The sequence below is a fragment of the Eucalyptus grandis genome, chromosome 8 (genome assembly GCF_016545825.1).
Source record: "Eucalyptus grandis isolate ANBG69807.140 chromosome 8, ASM1654582v1, whole genome shotgun sequence".
Taxonomy (NCBI): domain Eukaryota; kingdom Viridiplantae; phylum Streptophyta; class Magnoliopsida; order Myrtales; family Myrtaceae; genus Eucalyptus; species Eucalyptus grandis.
Window position 1 is genome coordinate 36,188,377 of NC_052619.1, and position 14,733 is coordinate 36,203,109.

At 38.1% G+C, this 14,733-nt stretch overlaps 1 protein-coding gene across 1 annotated transcript; it reads left to right on the forward strand.

Annotated features, from left to right (window-relative positions):
• Positions 1–234: 234 nt before the first annotated feature.
• On the forward strand, positions 235–2,374 carry LOC104414284 (UDP-glucuronate 4-epimerase 6). Its single transcript, XM_010025355.3, has one exon. The coding sequence runs from the start codon at positions 429–431 to the stop codon at positions 1,806–1,808; it is 1,380 nt and encodes a 459-aa protein (XP_010023657.1). The 5' UTR covers positions 235–428; the 3' UTR covers positions 1,809–2,374.
• The last annotated feature ends 12,359 nt before the right edge of the window (positions 2,375–14,733 follow it).

A 14,733-nucleotide genomic window follows, 5' to 3' on the forward strand; every position in this document is an offset into this window, starting at 1 on the left:
TGAGATTTTTTTGTAATTCAAAAATTAATTTTAGGTAGATTTAACGTAGACGTATTACTCTTTGGGCAAATCAACTTGATAAGCAAGTCTCGAAAGATACAGCATTTCCTGATTTATTTATTTATTTATTTATTGCAAATTAGGGTAAGAAAATGCTAAGCATTGTGCGAACGCGCGACTGTAACAAGTTAAATGATTAAATCTCCCACCCGTTCTTTCCTTTATATTCCTCTTATCTTCCTTCTCAAACTTAGGGGCTCTCAACGATCGCACGAAAGCACCCTTCCACTCTCTCTCTATCTCTCTCTCTCTCTCTCTCTACCCCTCGCGCGCTTGGGCGGCAGACATCCGCAGAATCCGATCGGAGAAGGAGGAGGAGGAGGAGATTTAGCCCGCCCTCCATTGTTCTGTATAGTTTCGCCGGGGCAATGGCGCCGCCGCCGGACTCGAGCAAGACGGCGAAGCTGGAGCGGTACAACAGCTACATCCGCCGCGTGAACAGCACCAAGCTCCTCAACGCCTCCTCCAAGCTCCTCTTCCGCGCCACCCTCCTCATCGCCCTCGCCCTCGTCCTCTTCTTCACCCTCAACTACCCCCCGCTCTCCTCCTCCTCCACCTCCGACCACGCCCCCCACCGCCGCTCCTTCCTCTCCTCCACCTTCTCCTCCGCCGGCGGCGCCGCCTGGGAGAAGCAGGTCCGCCACTCCTCCACCCCGCGCCGCCCCAACGGCTTCTCCGTCCTCGTCACCGGCGCCGCCGGGTTCGTCGGGTCCCACTGCTCCCTCGCCCTCAAGAAGCGCGGCGACGGCGTGCTGGGCCTCGACAACTTCAACGACTACTACGACCCGTCGCTGAAGCGCGCCCGCCAGGCGCTGCTGCAGAAGCACCAAATCTTCATCGTGGAGGGGGACCTGAACGACGGGCCGCTGCTGACGAAGCTCTTCGACGTCGTCCCCTTCACCCACGTCCTCCACCTGGCGGCGCAGGCCGGCGTCCGCTACGCCATGCAGAACCCGCAGTCGTACGTGGCCTCCAACATCGCCGGCTTCGTCAGCCTCCTGGAGGTGGCCAAGAGAGCCAACCCCCAGCCGGCCATCGTGTGGGCGTCGTCGAGCTCCGTCTACGGCCTCAACACTGAGAACCCCTTCTCGGAGCTCCACCGCACCGACCGCCCCGCCAGCCTCTACGCCGCCACGAAGAAGGCCGGCGAGGAGATCGCCCACACCTACAACCACATCTACGGCCTCTCCCTCACCGGCCTCCGCTTCTTCACCGTGTACGGCCCGTGGGGCCGCCCCGACATGGCCTACTTCTTCTTCACCAAGGACATCCTCCAGGGCAAGCCCATCGACGTGTACCGCACGCACGACCAGCACGAGGTGGCCCGCGACTTCACCTACATCGACGACGTCGTCCGGGGCTGCCTCGGCGCGCTCGACACGGCCCAGAAGAGCACCGGCAGCGGCGGCCGCAAGAAGGCCCCCGCCCAGCTCCGCGTCTACAACCTCGGGAACACCTCGCCGGTCCCGGTGGGGCGGCTGGTGGGCATCCTGGAGTCGCTGCTCGGGACCAAGGCGAAGCGCCACGTCATCACGATGCCCCGCAACGGGGACGTGCCCTTCACGCACGCCAACGTCACCCTGGCGGGGCGGGACTTCGGGTACAAGCCCACGACGGACCTCGCGACGGGGCTGCGGAAGTTCGTCAAGTGGTACGTCAGCTACTACGGGGTCGAGCCCAGGTCGAAGAAGGACACCCGCCTCGCTACAGCCGCCACCGGCACCGACCGCCCCGAGGAATCCGACTGATCGATCCGCGTTCACGTGGTGGTGCTGGCCTTCGCCCGTCCTCATTTTTCTTTCTTTTTCCATATTATTATATGATCTTCGTGGGATCCAAACTGTGTCTAAATTATTTCCCAAAAAAAGAAATTTGCTAAATTCGCCTGTAAAATGGGGGGGACCAATGGGTGTTTTTCTTTGCCTTGCTGTAGCATATTTTTATATAGAGGGAGGAGGGAGAAGAGATAATTTATAAATAGATATTATTCCACCACATAGAGAAAAGTGAACATAAAAGGTTGTGAAGAAGGAGATGAAGATGATGCAGAAGAAGGATAAGAAAGAGAGAAAGGAGGGAGAAGGTGTAGATCTGTGACCTTTTGGGGGAGAGTGGAGTTGGGGAGAATGTAATAATGTGCGGTAGGGTCTACCAAAAAGGGTGGTAGATCACCGCTTGATTGTTGTAACCCATGAATGAAAGAAAAGAGAAAGAAAAAAAAAAAAAAAAAGAGGCAAAAAAGAATTTGATGATTGAACAGCCAATGCTGGACATCAAGATTCTTCGACACTCTCCCCCTTTCTCCTTTCAATTATTTCCTCTCTAAATCTCTTCCTCTTGTCTGATCATGATTAGCTTCCTTGCTTTTCTTTTGTTTATTTCTTGTTATCATTTTCCCTCATTTATTTGGATTTGCAAGTGTGATCTTACTATCATTGTGTTCCCTCTCTGGCTTGCTTTTGGAGATGCTGCTCATCAATGGCGATGAACGTTGCCGGTTTGGGCATGTCTGCAACGTTCGACTCGCCTAGAGCCAGGCACCCGGGTTCATGTGGATTGGACCGGAAAGTTTGATGTGAATCAAGTTCTGGTGTGATTTGGCCGCATTGCTATGACGCGATCCGCATGGATTTGATGGCGGGGATGTAAAACCTCAGTTGCCAGTGAAAATAAGGAAATAAGAGACCCCTTTGAAAATCATATTCAAAAGGAGATGTGTTTGAAATGGTAGTACAAATACCGTAGCTATCGATCAATATACGTGTATTGTGACGGGATCGAGAGTTCATAAGTACAAGCAATTACACTTGGCTCTTTCGCAATTTTGCCCCACCAAGTCAATTGCAATAAATTATAATATTAATGATTACGAATTTTGTAGAATCGAAAGTGCAACCCCCCCTACACTGTTCTATAACATGCAATTGCCCCTTTTTTTGGGTCTCTCTCGGCATTGATTATTTCCCCATATATATATATATATATATATATATATATATATATACATACATACATACATACATATGTATATATAAAGTAAGCACTCTATGATGTGTCGACAACTAATAGATCAACTTGAAAATAAAAGAACGAACAAATTATAAAATAAATGTGCGCCGTAACTTAAATAAATTAGGGAATCTACGCTACAAAAAATAATCGATCTATAAATCATAATCAAATTATATTGACCATGTTAATGATTCTCGCATAGCCAAATTATGAAAATTTAAGACTTTGTTTGTTTCTTGAAAAATTAATGATTTGGGAAACTTTTAGCTCGTCAAATTAATCATTTTTATCGTTTAAACTAATTAGTTAATGAATATTGTTTTATGTTTCAATCATCTATTTTTGTAGGCAATACGAGCGATCGTTTTTAGAATAATATTTTTTAAAATTTCACGAAGCAGACAAAGTCTAAGTGAAATTTAAAAGAGAAAAGGAAATTGTGTGACTAATCAATGGAGTTTAATCGATTTAAAGAGTGTGGAAGGCAAGTTAGGCACGGCGACTAAGGTAAGCACGGAAGCACGAGTGTCTTAGCAGCAAAGCATTCTCATTAGCGGAGAGAGTTGTTTTGCCAGTTGCCCCTAATCGAGTGGAAGATTTCACAAATAAAATATGACAAAAGATTGACCAAATTTCATGTGGCCTTTTCTATTTCTGCCTTTTAAAGGTTGGACATGGACCGAAGTTGATTTACAAGGAAGTCAGTGGAACGTCACCGCTACAAGCAATCTATCATTCAGTTGTTACGTGCACCGTCGAACATCTCACCCTTTTGCTTTGACTGATGAAAAATATGTTATTTCGTCTTCATCATGATCATGGGCGAAGTGTTCCATAGTATCATGGGGATGTGATGATGTCTAATCCATATCTAACTTTTATCTAACTCAGGGTCATTTTCATTATCGGAATTATCAGGATTTTTTCTCTGGACGTCTTAAAACTTGTTTCGATAGTATATTTAAATATTAAAATCTTCGGTTGTTTAAGTCCGAAAACTTGCATAGAATGTACAATTGAGGGATTTCGGTAGCCCCGCTGATTTTCAGTGGACAAAAAATGCGAGGAGGCAACTTTCTCTAAATTTACAAGACCAATACTAGAAAAGACTAGAAAGTTTTTGAAAAATAGGGACCCAATGTCCCGCGCTTCTTCAACGAGGTCTCAGTGGTGAATGTTGTCAATCATGGCTTAGCCCCCAATAAGGGCCTACTTGCCCTCTCCTAGACTCATATGAGGGATAGCACTGCCCTTGCCTCATGGTGGTGCTACCGCTTGCCACCATCAAGCGACGGTCAATCAACACTACTCCCACCAACAATGTGGGTCACCGACCCAGTCAATGACAAGCGGCAATGCCCCTTGCCTGGATCGGGCGAAACAAGGGCCGTCGGTCCTTACCATGGCCATGTAGGGACTAAATAGCCCTCACTAGGCATCAACTAGTTTGTGGTGCTCCTCATCCTATGGCGAGGGGTTTACTAACTCATCCATGTGCAACAAGTAAGGCTTCATCCATAAGGCAGTGGGGTATGGCTCTTAAGATTGTTTACATTTGGAGACACTATGACTTAGACACTAAATTTATCGGTTTTATATCAAAAACCTAACCACTCAATTAAACTGTCGAGGTTTGTTTTAATCTAGGTTTACATCGTTTTTAGCAATTTGCACTCCCACGTTGCCATGAAGATTCGGTTCACTGAGGATCCATATATGCCAAAATCAAGGTTTAGAGAATGTAAAATTTTGGCCATGCGCCAAATACCGAGATGTCCTTTCAGGACTCTCTCCCAAGCAATATTTAGAATATACGATTCGTTCAGCTCCGAGCTTTGTCTCTCATTCACGAGAGGCACGTCTCTTTGAATTACAGATAGTCTCTCTCTCTCCCGTGAATGCAATATAGAAGAACAACGAGGGAAATGGCAGCTTAACCATGTCAAGGAAAATAATATATTTACATTATCAGAAGAGTCGTCCTTTTGTTTCTCCGGTTTTGCGCATGAATGCGACTGTAGATTATGACCCTTGAAATAACGTGACTTGCAATTTCTTTTTCTTCATTATAATAATGTGACGTACTTAGAAATACAAAATCGGACGGTCTTTTGGTTGAACTATATAGAAAAATAGATTGATTTGGCATCATATATGCTCATTGGACTGCCGAGAGCATGCTGAAACAATTGGCAATTGATGGAATGTTTCAAATTCTTTGCCCATCGTATGCATGAATTGATTGAATAAATTTCTTTTATATTTCCAAGACTCCAATCTCACAAGAATTTTATTAGTTTTTTTTTTTTTTTTTTTGGTCGATAAGAACTGACATTTACTATATTTCCAAGACTCCAATCTCACAAGAATTTTATTAGTTGAAGGAAATGTTCATGACAATATAAAAGAGTTAGTGCACAAAAATAAGAAGTGGAAGTGAAGAAGGAAGTGGGATTTAGGGAAGTCGTAGTGAAAGGCAACAGGATCAATTGCGTGAGAGATCATTCCTCAAATCTCTCTCGTATTAATTAGGTATTAATTAGTAGAGATATAATAAATACAAGGTCATTTAGAATGCTTTGTTGTTCATTTGTATAAATTCATATTAAATGAGATTATACTTTTGCTCCTGGAAAATTGGTAAAGTACGGATTCAGGCATCAAAGAGGAACTTCGTGGCATGAATTTGTTGACAATGTTATTCGTGGAAAGAGACTTGTTGACACACAATTCATATTTACGAGCAATGTAAATCAATCTATCTTATGATCCTTATCAACCTTTACTAAAATATTGTTTCTTCTTCTTTTGTATTCAAGTCGAAGGAATTTAGATGTTCAATGCTTTTTTACGGGGACTCCTTAAGATTTGAGTATTTTATTAGATTTTTTTTTATCAGTTTCTATTTAAAAAGAGTATTTATAATGTACACTTATTTACGACGTCCCTCTAAAGTTTTATTTTTTTATAGCCCCATTGTGGTATTTGATTCTTTAGTTCAAGTTTTCTTAGCGATATTCTTTGGTTAAAGATGTGAATTCTTTATTATTATAGTTCATACCTAAGTGCAGAAAAAAATGGAAATAAAATATGGCGGTGCAGTAAAACATCATTGTGTTAAGTAATACTTATAATCTTGTACTTTCATGACAATGTATATCTTTTGCATTTTCAAAAAAAAAAAAAAGAAGAAGCAATTTTCACCCTTTCAATATATGATTTAGATTAATTAGTTTTCTTGAGGGTATTTTCAACTTAATGAGCGAGGGAGTTTTGTAGCCATTTAGAGTACGAAAGTGGCGTAAGCTTTTTTTTTTTCTTTTTTTATATAGCTGAGCACATCGCTCTAGTCTAAATATCCAATTATTACTTTATGAACTAATTTAAATTAGCCTTTGCCCTCTTGACATCACCTATCTTCTCTTCAAAAAATTAAATTGTGCATACAAATTAAGGATCAAGCACTACCACAACCCTACTATAAAATTAATCGTACTGAATTCTGTAAGGTCACGGAGAATTTGGAATAAATTGAGTTCCTATACGTCTCTTTGAATTAGAGATAGTATCTCTCTCCCGTGAATACAATATAGAAGAAGAATAATGTGGGAAATGGCAGTTTAACCATGTCAAAGAAGATATCAATATACTTACATTATCTTTTCCTTTGGTTTTTTCTGGTTTTGTGCACGAATGCGACTATAGCTTATGACCCTCGAGATAACGCGGTTGCAACTAATTCTTTATTATAATCATGTGAAGTACTTATAAATACAAATCAGACGGTTCTTTGTTTGAACTATCTAAAATATGGATTGATTTAACGTCATATGCTCGACTGCCGAGAGCACGCCAGAAGAATTGGTAAGCAATGCAAAGTTCCAAATTCTTTTGCCGCCATATGGATGAATGGATTGAGTAGATTTCTTATTTTTATGTAATACAAGACTTCAATCTCACCAAAGACTTGTTAGCATAAGAAATATTAATGAACATATAAAAGAAGGGTTAATACTACAAAGAACCCCAGTTAAAACAGCCGTGACAAATTTATTTTGAATTAATTTTTTAACTATTAAAAACTCAAAACTAGTACATTATAATAAATTTATTCTAAACTAATTTTTGATATCCAAAACTTTAAACGGGTACATTTATAACAAATTTTACCCTCTGTTAGTGTTGATGTACAAAGCCAGAAAGAAAATACCGACAAAGTGTTTATGGTGGCTTAACCCTAATTAAGGTTGAATGATATGTATTTATAAGATTAGTTAGTCACATAAAGGGTATGGACAAAAATATAATTACAAAAATACTCTATAATACATATAAATTACACATTAATACCCCCCTCAACCCAAAGTCGGTGTAACAATTGAAAGATTGGATCTCGATAGTGCGTGACGCGGACTAGGTAGTCCCTTGGTTAAGATATTTGCCAATCGATCTGTTGTAGACCCATCGTGAACACGTAGATCGCCACAAGCAACCTATTCTCAAACAAATTAGTAATCCAACTCAATGTGTTTGGTGCAAGTATGAAAAAAAAGAAAGAAAAAGATTGTTAGCAGATATGTGGCAAAGATGCTGTCATAGTAAATGGTAAGAGGATTATAAAGGGGACCCCAAGCTCACAAAGTAAATGACGAATCCAAATAGTCTCAATAACATAGTGAGTGACAGCACGATACTCAACCTCTGTACTAGAGCGGGCTATGGTGGGTTGCTTCTTGGTACTGCATGAAACAAGATTGATGCCTAGAAAAATACAAAACCCATAGGTGGACTATCAATTATGCGAGCATCCGGCCTAGTCTACGTCCGCATAAGCAATCAATGAAGTGGGAGAACAACATTTACTAAGTAGTCCATCGGTGGAGGTGCTAGCTAAATATCAATATATGCATTTGACGGCCTAGAGATGAGGTAATCTTGAATGATGCACAAATTGACTAACCGTTCATGGAAAAATTAATATCTAGTTTAGTGATCGACACATATTGTGGAGCACCAACTATTTGCTGATACAATGTCAGAGAAGCGAGAACTTCACCATCATTAGGAAATAATAGAATCTTTGAGGCTAGAGGAGCTGAGACAAGCTTAATCTTTACGAGGTCAAACTTGCGCAAAAGGCTATCAACATACTTGGCTTGAGATAAAAGCATATTGTCAGAATGTTGATGAGTCTCAATGCCAAGGAAATAGTAAAGTGGTCCTATGAGAGTCAAGTACGCAAAGACCATAACTAAATACCTAGAGGGGGTGAATAGGTATTTAAAGAAATTTTGCCAAACAATTGTGGAATTAAATTAAATTAACAGCTAAATCTGAATGAGGAACAGAAGCAGTTTTGAGAAATGCCAAATTTCTAAAGCAACAAGTGTGCAACAAAATTAAAATAACTAGAGTTAAGGGAAGAGAAAATTGCACATGAATTTTATGGTGATTCGGCTTAGATAAAGCTTATGTCTATTCTCCCACTTTGATAGCCTACCGGCTGGATTTCACTATAGAATCAATAGAAGAATATAGCTTATATGGTAGAACTTTCTAACTCGCTAAGACACTATTTTGTATTTTTCTCTCTTGATCACAATTGTAATGCTCACGGATGAAGACAAGTATTTGATAATAGCTTCAGACTTTGGAATTTCATATTATCGTTCCCAATTCTTCTTGACCAAATGACCTCTTTTAAATACTCCTCCTTGCCATACTAGTCGTTGACATTCTCTGAAGGAATTTCTTCTAATAAAATCATCGGACAGAATCTTTTAAAGGGATCTTGCCGCCATTGAAGACAGGAATGGAATTTTTATTTGACATAGGAGTCTTAGTCTTTTTGCAATTCTTTATTCTAAATTTCTTGATGACATCTTTGGCATATTTCTCTTGATAAATGAAGGTTCCTTCCTTCGATTGTCTGACTGATAGACCCAAAAAGACTGTCAATTCTCCTATTATGCTCATTTACGAATTCTTTATGCATTGACTTAGAAAATTTCTTATACAGAAGTTCATTAAAAGAATCAGAGATGATATCGTCTACATATATTTGGACAAGTAAGAAGTCTTTACCTTTTTTTTTTCTTGATAAATAAAATGGTGCCTACCATACCTTTCTTGAAACCGTTACTCACTAGAAACTTGCTCAGTCTTTCGTACCAAGTACGAGGTGCTTACTTCAGACTATATAAAGCTTTCTTCAGTCTATAGACAAGGTCTGGCTTTTTAGGATCTTCAAATCTTTAAGGTTGTTCCACATAAACTTCTTATTGAATGATCCATTGAGAAAAGTATTTTTGACGTCCATCTGAAATAACTTAAATTTATAAAAACATGCATAAGCAAGCAACGACATTATGGCTTCTAACCTGCCTACCGGTGTATATGTCTCATCACAGTCTATTTCTTCTTCTTTTGTATATTCTTTTGCCACCATCCTTACTTTGTTTCTAGTCACTTTACCCTTTTTCATTCATCTTGTTTCTAAACACCCATCTAGTTTCAGTTACAGACTTTCCTTTTGGTTTGGGAACAATTCCCAAACATCATTGATCTTAAATTGCCAAAGTTCTTCTTACATTACTTCTATCCATCTTTCATCAGATAATGCTTCTTCTACTCCCTTTGGTTCCACTTCAGAGATAAGCGCTAAAGCATTTAAATCTTCCTTGTCTTTGGATTTGGTGTAGATGCTTTCTTCTATGTTGCCAATGATAAGGTCTTTATGGTGACTCGATTTGTGCTTCCAATTATTGTTAAATCTATATTTTTCTTCAAGGGTCTCTTAAGTCTTCGTCTTTGTTGGCACTTTTCTCTTAAATTTGATCTGTTCAATAGAAGGTTGATCCTATTTAGAAGGCTCAAACTTTGTTAAGTTTAAGACTGACTCGGATTATTCAAGTTGAGTATGATCTTGTTGATTATGGTAAACTTCTTGAAATCTGACATTCATTGATTCTTTAATAGTCTAGGTGCTTTTGTTGAAGACTTTGTATGCCTTGCTTATTGTAGAATATCCAAGAAATATCCCTTTATCTGACTTTTCTTCAAACTTATGCAGACAACCATTTGCATTTTTCAAAATAAAATACTTGTAGCCAAAAACATGAAAGTAGGAAATATTTGGCTTTTCGCCTTTATAAATCTCCTAGGGGTTTTATTTAGGATAGGCCTCGGAAACACTCTATTAATTATATAGCAATCAGTAGAGAATACTTCTACCCAGAAGTGAGAAGAAACTCTACTTTCAATTAACAAAGTTCTAGTTATTTCTTATAAAAACCGATTTTTCCTTTTTACAACTCCCTTCTGTTATAGAGTGTAGGGAGAAAAAGAAAATGTGTTAAAGACCATTTTCATCACAAAAACTTCTAAAATCTTGATTTTCATATTCTCCCCCATTGTCTATTTTGATACTAGAAATAATATAACCTTTTTTCATTTTGAACATTTTTAGCAAATTTTGAGAAATAGGAGAAGGCTTTTGCGTTATTTGTTAAGAAGAAAACCCATGTAAACCTTGAGTAATCATCCACAATTATCAAACAAGATTTCTTACCTCGATTGCTTTGGGTTCTAGGAGGTTCGGAAAGATCCATGTGAAGGAGCGGCAAAGCACTGTTAGTAGAAACATGTTTTATAGATTTAAATGAACTTCTTACATGTTTTCCCCAAATACATAGAGTGCACAGCTCAAACTTCTGGTAAACCATTTTAGGAAGAGCATAGACCAGCTTCTTGGAAGATAGCTTTGTGATTTGTTTCATGCTGACATGTCTTAGCTTGCGATGCCACATATTTACTTCATCTTGAATTAAGATAAGACATTGAGATTTTTCTAAATTTATGTCCAGAAGGTATATGTTGCCATGCCTTCGTCCCGTCAAAGTTTGAGAAAAGTCTTGACTGAATCATAATAAATATTCTCTTCGAAGTTGATTCTAAGCCCTATATTGCACAATTGGCTAATACTCATAAGATTATAATTAAGACATTTTACTAGGGAAACATTGTTGATGATCAAGCCACCAATCTTCACCGTTTCTTGTTCAACATTTTTTCCCTTGTTGTTCCCACCAAAGGAAATACTTTGTCCTTTTTATTTTTCAAGTTTAATGAAACTACTTGAATCTCCTATCATATGCCTAGAATGTCTACTATCTAAGTACCATTTACTCTTCCTTTTTATGGTTACCTTCAATAAAAAATAAGTCTCAAACTACTTGAGTCTCCTATCATATGCCTAGAATGTCTACTATCTAAGTACCATTTACTCTTCCTTTTTATGGTTACCTTCAATAAAAAATAAGTCTCAAACTACTTGAGTCTCCTATCATATGCCTAGAATGTCTACTATCTAAGTACCATTTTCTTGGGTCCTAAAGAGTTAGTGGTAAAAACTATTTTTGCCCAATCTTTCCTAATAAGTCTCTAGAGTCTAGATCATTCATTCTCAAAATATTCTAAGTTTCTACACTTAGAACATTTAAGAGCACTTCGACTAACACATTTTGTAAAGACTTTTGGAAAATGATTTTCGTAAGCTAGTCTAGGAGATTTCTGTTTAAGTCTCCTATTGACTTTTGGAAATCAATCAAAAGATCACTTTCTTTATTAAAACCCAAACCGGATTTCTTGTTATGGGAGATTTGTATGGAAAGAATATATTCTAAGGTTTTCGAACCATTTGAGAATTTAATGGTAGCATTCGAAAATTCATTTTTCAAACTTTCATTTTCTTTAGAAAGAGAATTATGACTTTCCTTCAAATCATTGAAATCATTTCGTAAACTTTCAAACTTTTTTTTTCCAAGAAAAATCCCATTGTCAAAGTTTAGAATTTTCCTTATTTAGTTTAGAGATCCTTTTAAGAGAGCATTTGATGTTCAAACAAAATTCATTGATGTATTTGAACACTTTGATATGAATTTCAGAATGACTTACCTCAATTTCTTTGTCTGATTCAGAGTCCTGTTTGAGTTAGGTTCTGATTTTGAGTTTAAGTCTGAGTGAGCCATTAGACAAATATTTGTATACTCTTCATCATTTTCTTTACATTTTGTGTCACTATAGGTTTCTACGTTAAGTACTTTCTTGTACTTCTCATATTCTCCTTTCTTCTTTTTCAACAAAGGATACTTTGACTTAATGTGTTTCTTTTTCTTGCACTCAAAGCATATTATATCCTTACTTAGTTTATCCTCTTCAATTGATCTTTTCTGTGAGTTTTGCTTGTATTGCTTATTCTAGTTGAACCTTCTTCCCTTGCCATTCAACTTTTTGAACTTCTTGATCAAGAGAATGAGTTCTTCGTCATCCACATCATCATCTGAGTCTACATCATCAGAATCAGTAGTAGATTTAAGTGCAATGGACTTTTTATCTTTTGAGTTATCTTCATCATTGATTTGCTTCACTTCATAAGATTGGAGAGTGCTAATGAGTTCATCAATGGAGAGTGACATAATCATCTGCGTCTCTCGAATTGAGGTCTTAATATGGTTCCGGTCCTTTGAAAGTTCTCGTAGAAGTTTGTTAACTTTCATTGAAGCCGAAATTGATTAACCTTGATATGCCGGACCGTTCATAATTTCTGTAGATTGGCTAACCATATCTCCAATATTTTCTCTAGGCTTCATTTTGAAAGACTCATACTGATCAAGGAGGATGTTCACTTTTGTCTCTTTTACTCGATCTGTACCTTCATAAGTGACATGAAGTCTATCTTAGACTCCTTTAGCTATTTTATGTGAAGAAATTATATTATACTTAGTAGGAGACAAAGCATAGTATAAGGAATATATGACTTTTGCATCAAGAACCCGTTTATTGATAATTTCTGCTGGATTGATTTCTTTAACATGCTTGTCTATGACTTATTTTTCCTTGTCTAAAGTCGAAATAGCCTTTGAATTGGTTCTTTTTTCCACAACATCCCACTCTAGTGGATCTCTGAATCTTAGGAATGTCTTTATTTTGTTTTTCAACATATTGTATTCATTTCCATCAAAATAAGGTGGTCTAGTATTGCTCTGCCCTTCCATGAGTCCTAGTGCTAATGTACTAACCATAGAAAATTTTAAGCTCTTAAGTAAAGATACTCCAAAATGACAAGCACAAGGCTCCGCTGCCAATTGAAATAGCTAGTTTTAACACCTTAAGGGGGTGAATAGGTGTTTAAAGAAATTTTGCCAAGCAATTGTGGAATTAAATTAAATTGACAGCTAAGTTTGAATAAGGAACATAAATAGTTTTTAAGAAACACTAGACTTCTAAAGTAGCAAGTGTACAACAAATTTAAAATAACTAAAGTTAAGGGAAAAGAAAATTGTATACAAATTTTATAGTGGTTCGGTTTAAATCAAGGCTATGTCTACTCTCCCATGCTAACGGCCTATTGGTTGGATTTCACTATAGGATCAACAGAAGAATACAACTTATGAGTGCAAACATTTAATGGTAGAACTTTCTAACTCACTAAGACACTCTCTTCATGTTTTTCCTCTCTTGATCACAATTGTAATGCTCACAGACGAAGACAAATATTTGAGAATAGCTTCTAACTTTGCAATTTCAGATACTCATTCGTACTTCTTCTTGACCGAATGACCTCCTTTAAATTTTTCTCCTCGCCATACTAGCCGATGACATTCTCCGAAGGAATTTCTTCCAATCAAACCATTGGATAGAATCTTTTAAAGGGATCTTGCGGCTATTGAAGACAGGAATGGAATTTTCACTTGATTCTGATCACCCATATAATCAGAATCTTTGTTTTCATAAATGATACTTCCCAAAAAGGAACTTATCTTATAAATTGATTTCATCAATTTGAGATTGAGTCAATCAATATTTGTATAGATGGAAGGTAAAATCCTTTGCCATAAAACTAGATGTTGAAGAATTGTTTCCAAATAAAGTTCATTCTGGATTTGTGTTGCAATGTCACTGAGTCTAGTTCTGGACTCTTCCTCATTTTGGATATGATTCAGTTTTGGACTTGTTAGAGTTGAAAATGCTTATGGAATGGAATAGACTTTGATATAATTTTTCGATGATTCCTCATAAACGACTTATTTAACAATATGTTCTTAAGATAGACGTTAGAAGCAAAAAGTTTTATCAACTTCAAAACTTAGTAGGAGTTTTCTCAACAGTAATAACTTAGGAGTGTCATTGATGATAAGATATCATTAACATACGGCAGAAGATACACATAACCCCTAACAAATGATCGGCCTTTCTCACCATGAAACTCAAAGATAATAAAAAGCTGCTAAAATGATGAAATCATGCACGTGGAGCTTGTTTTAAACCATAGATGGCTTTCCAGAGATGGTACATGTGATTCGGGAATTCAAGATGAGAGAAACCGGAAGGTTAGTGCATGTAAACTTCCTCCTACTTAAAAGAGTATGTTTGAAATGGGAGTATACGTACAGTAGCTCTCCAGCATTATACGTACATTGCGACGAGATCGAGAATTCAAGAGTGCAAGCAATTATACTAGCCTCTTTTGCAATTTTGGCCCAGCAGGTCAATTGCAATGCACTAATCTACTAATGATTACAAATCTCTTAGAATCGAAACTAGAACCCCCCCTGCACTGTTCTACATGCAAATGCAATTGCCCCTTTTTTCGGTCTCCCG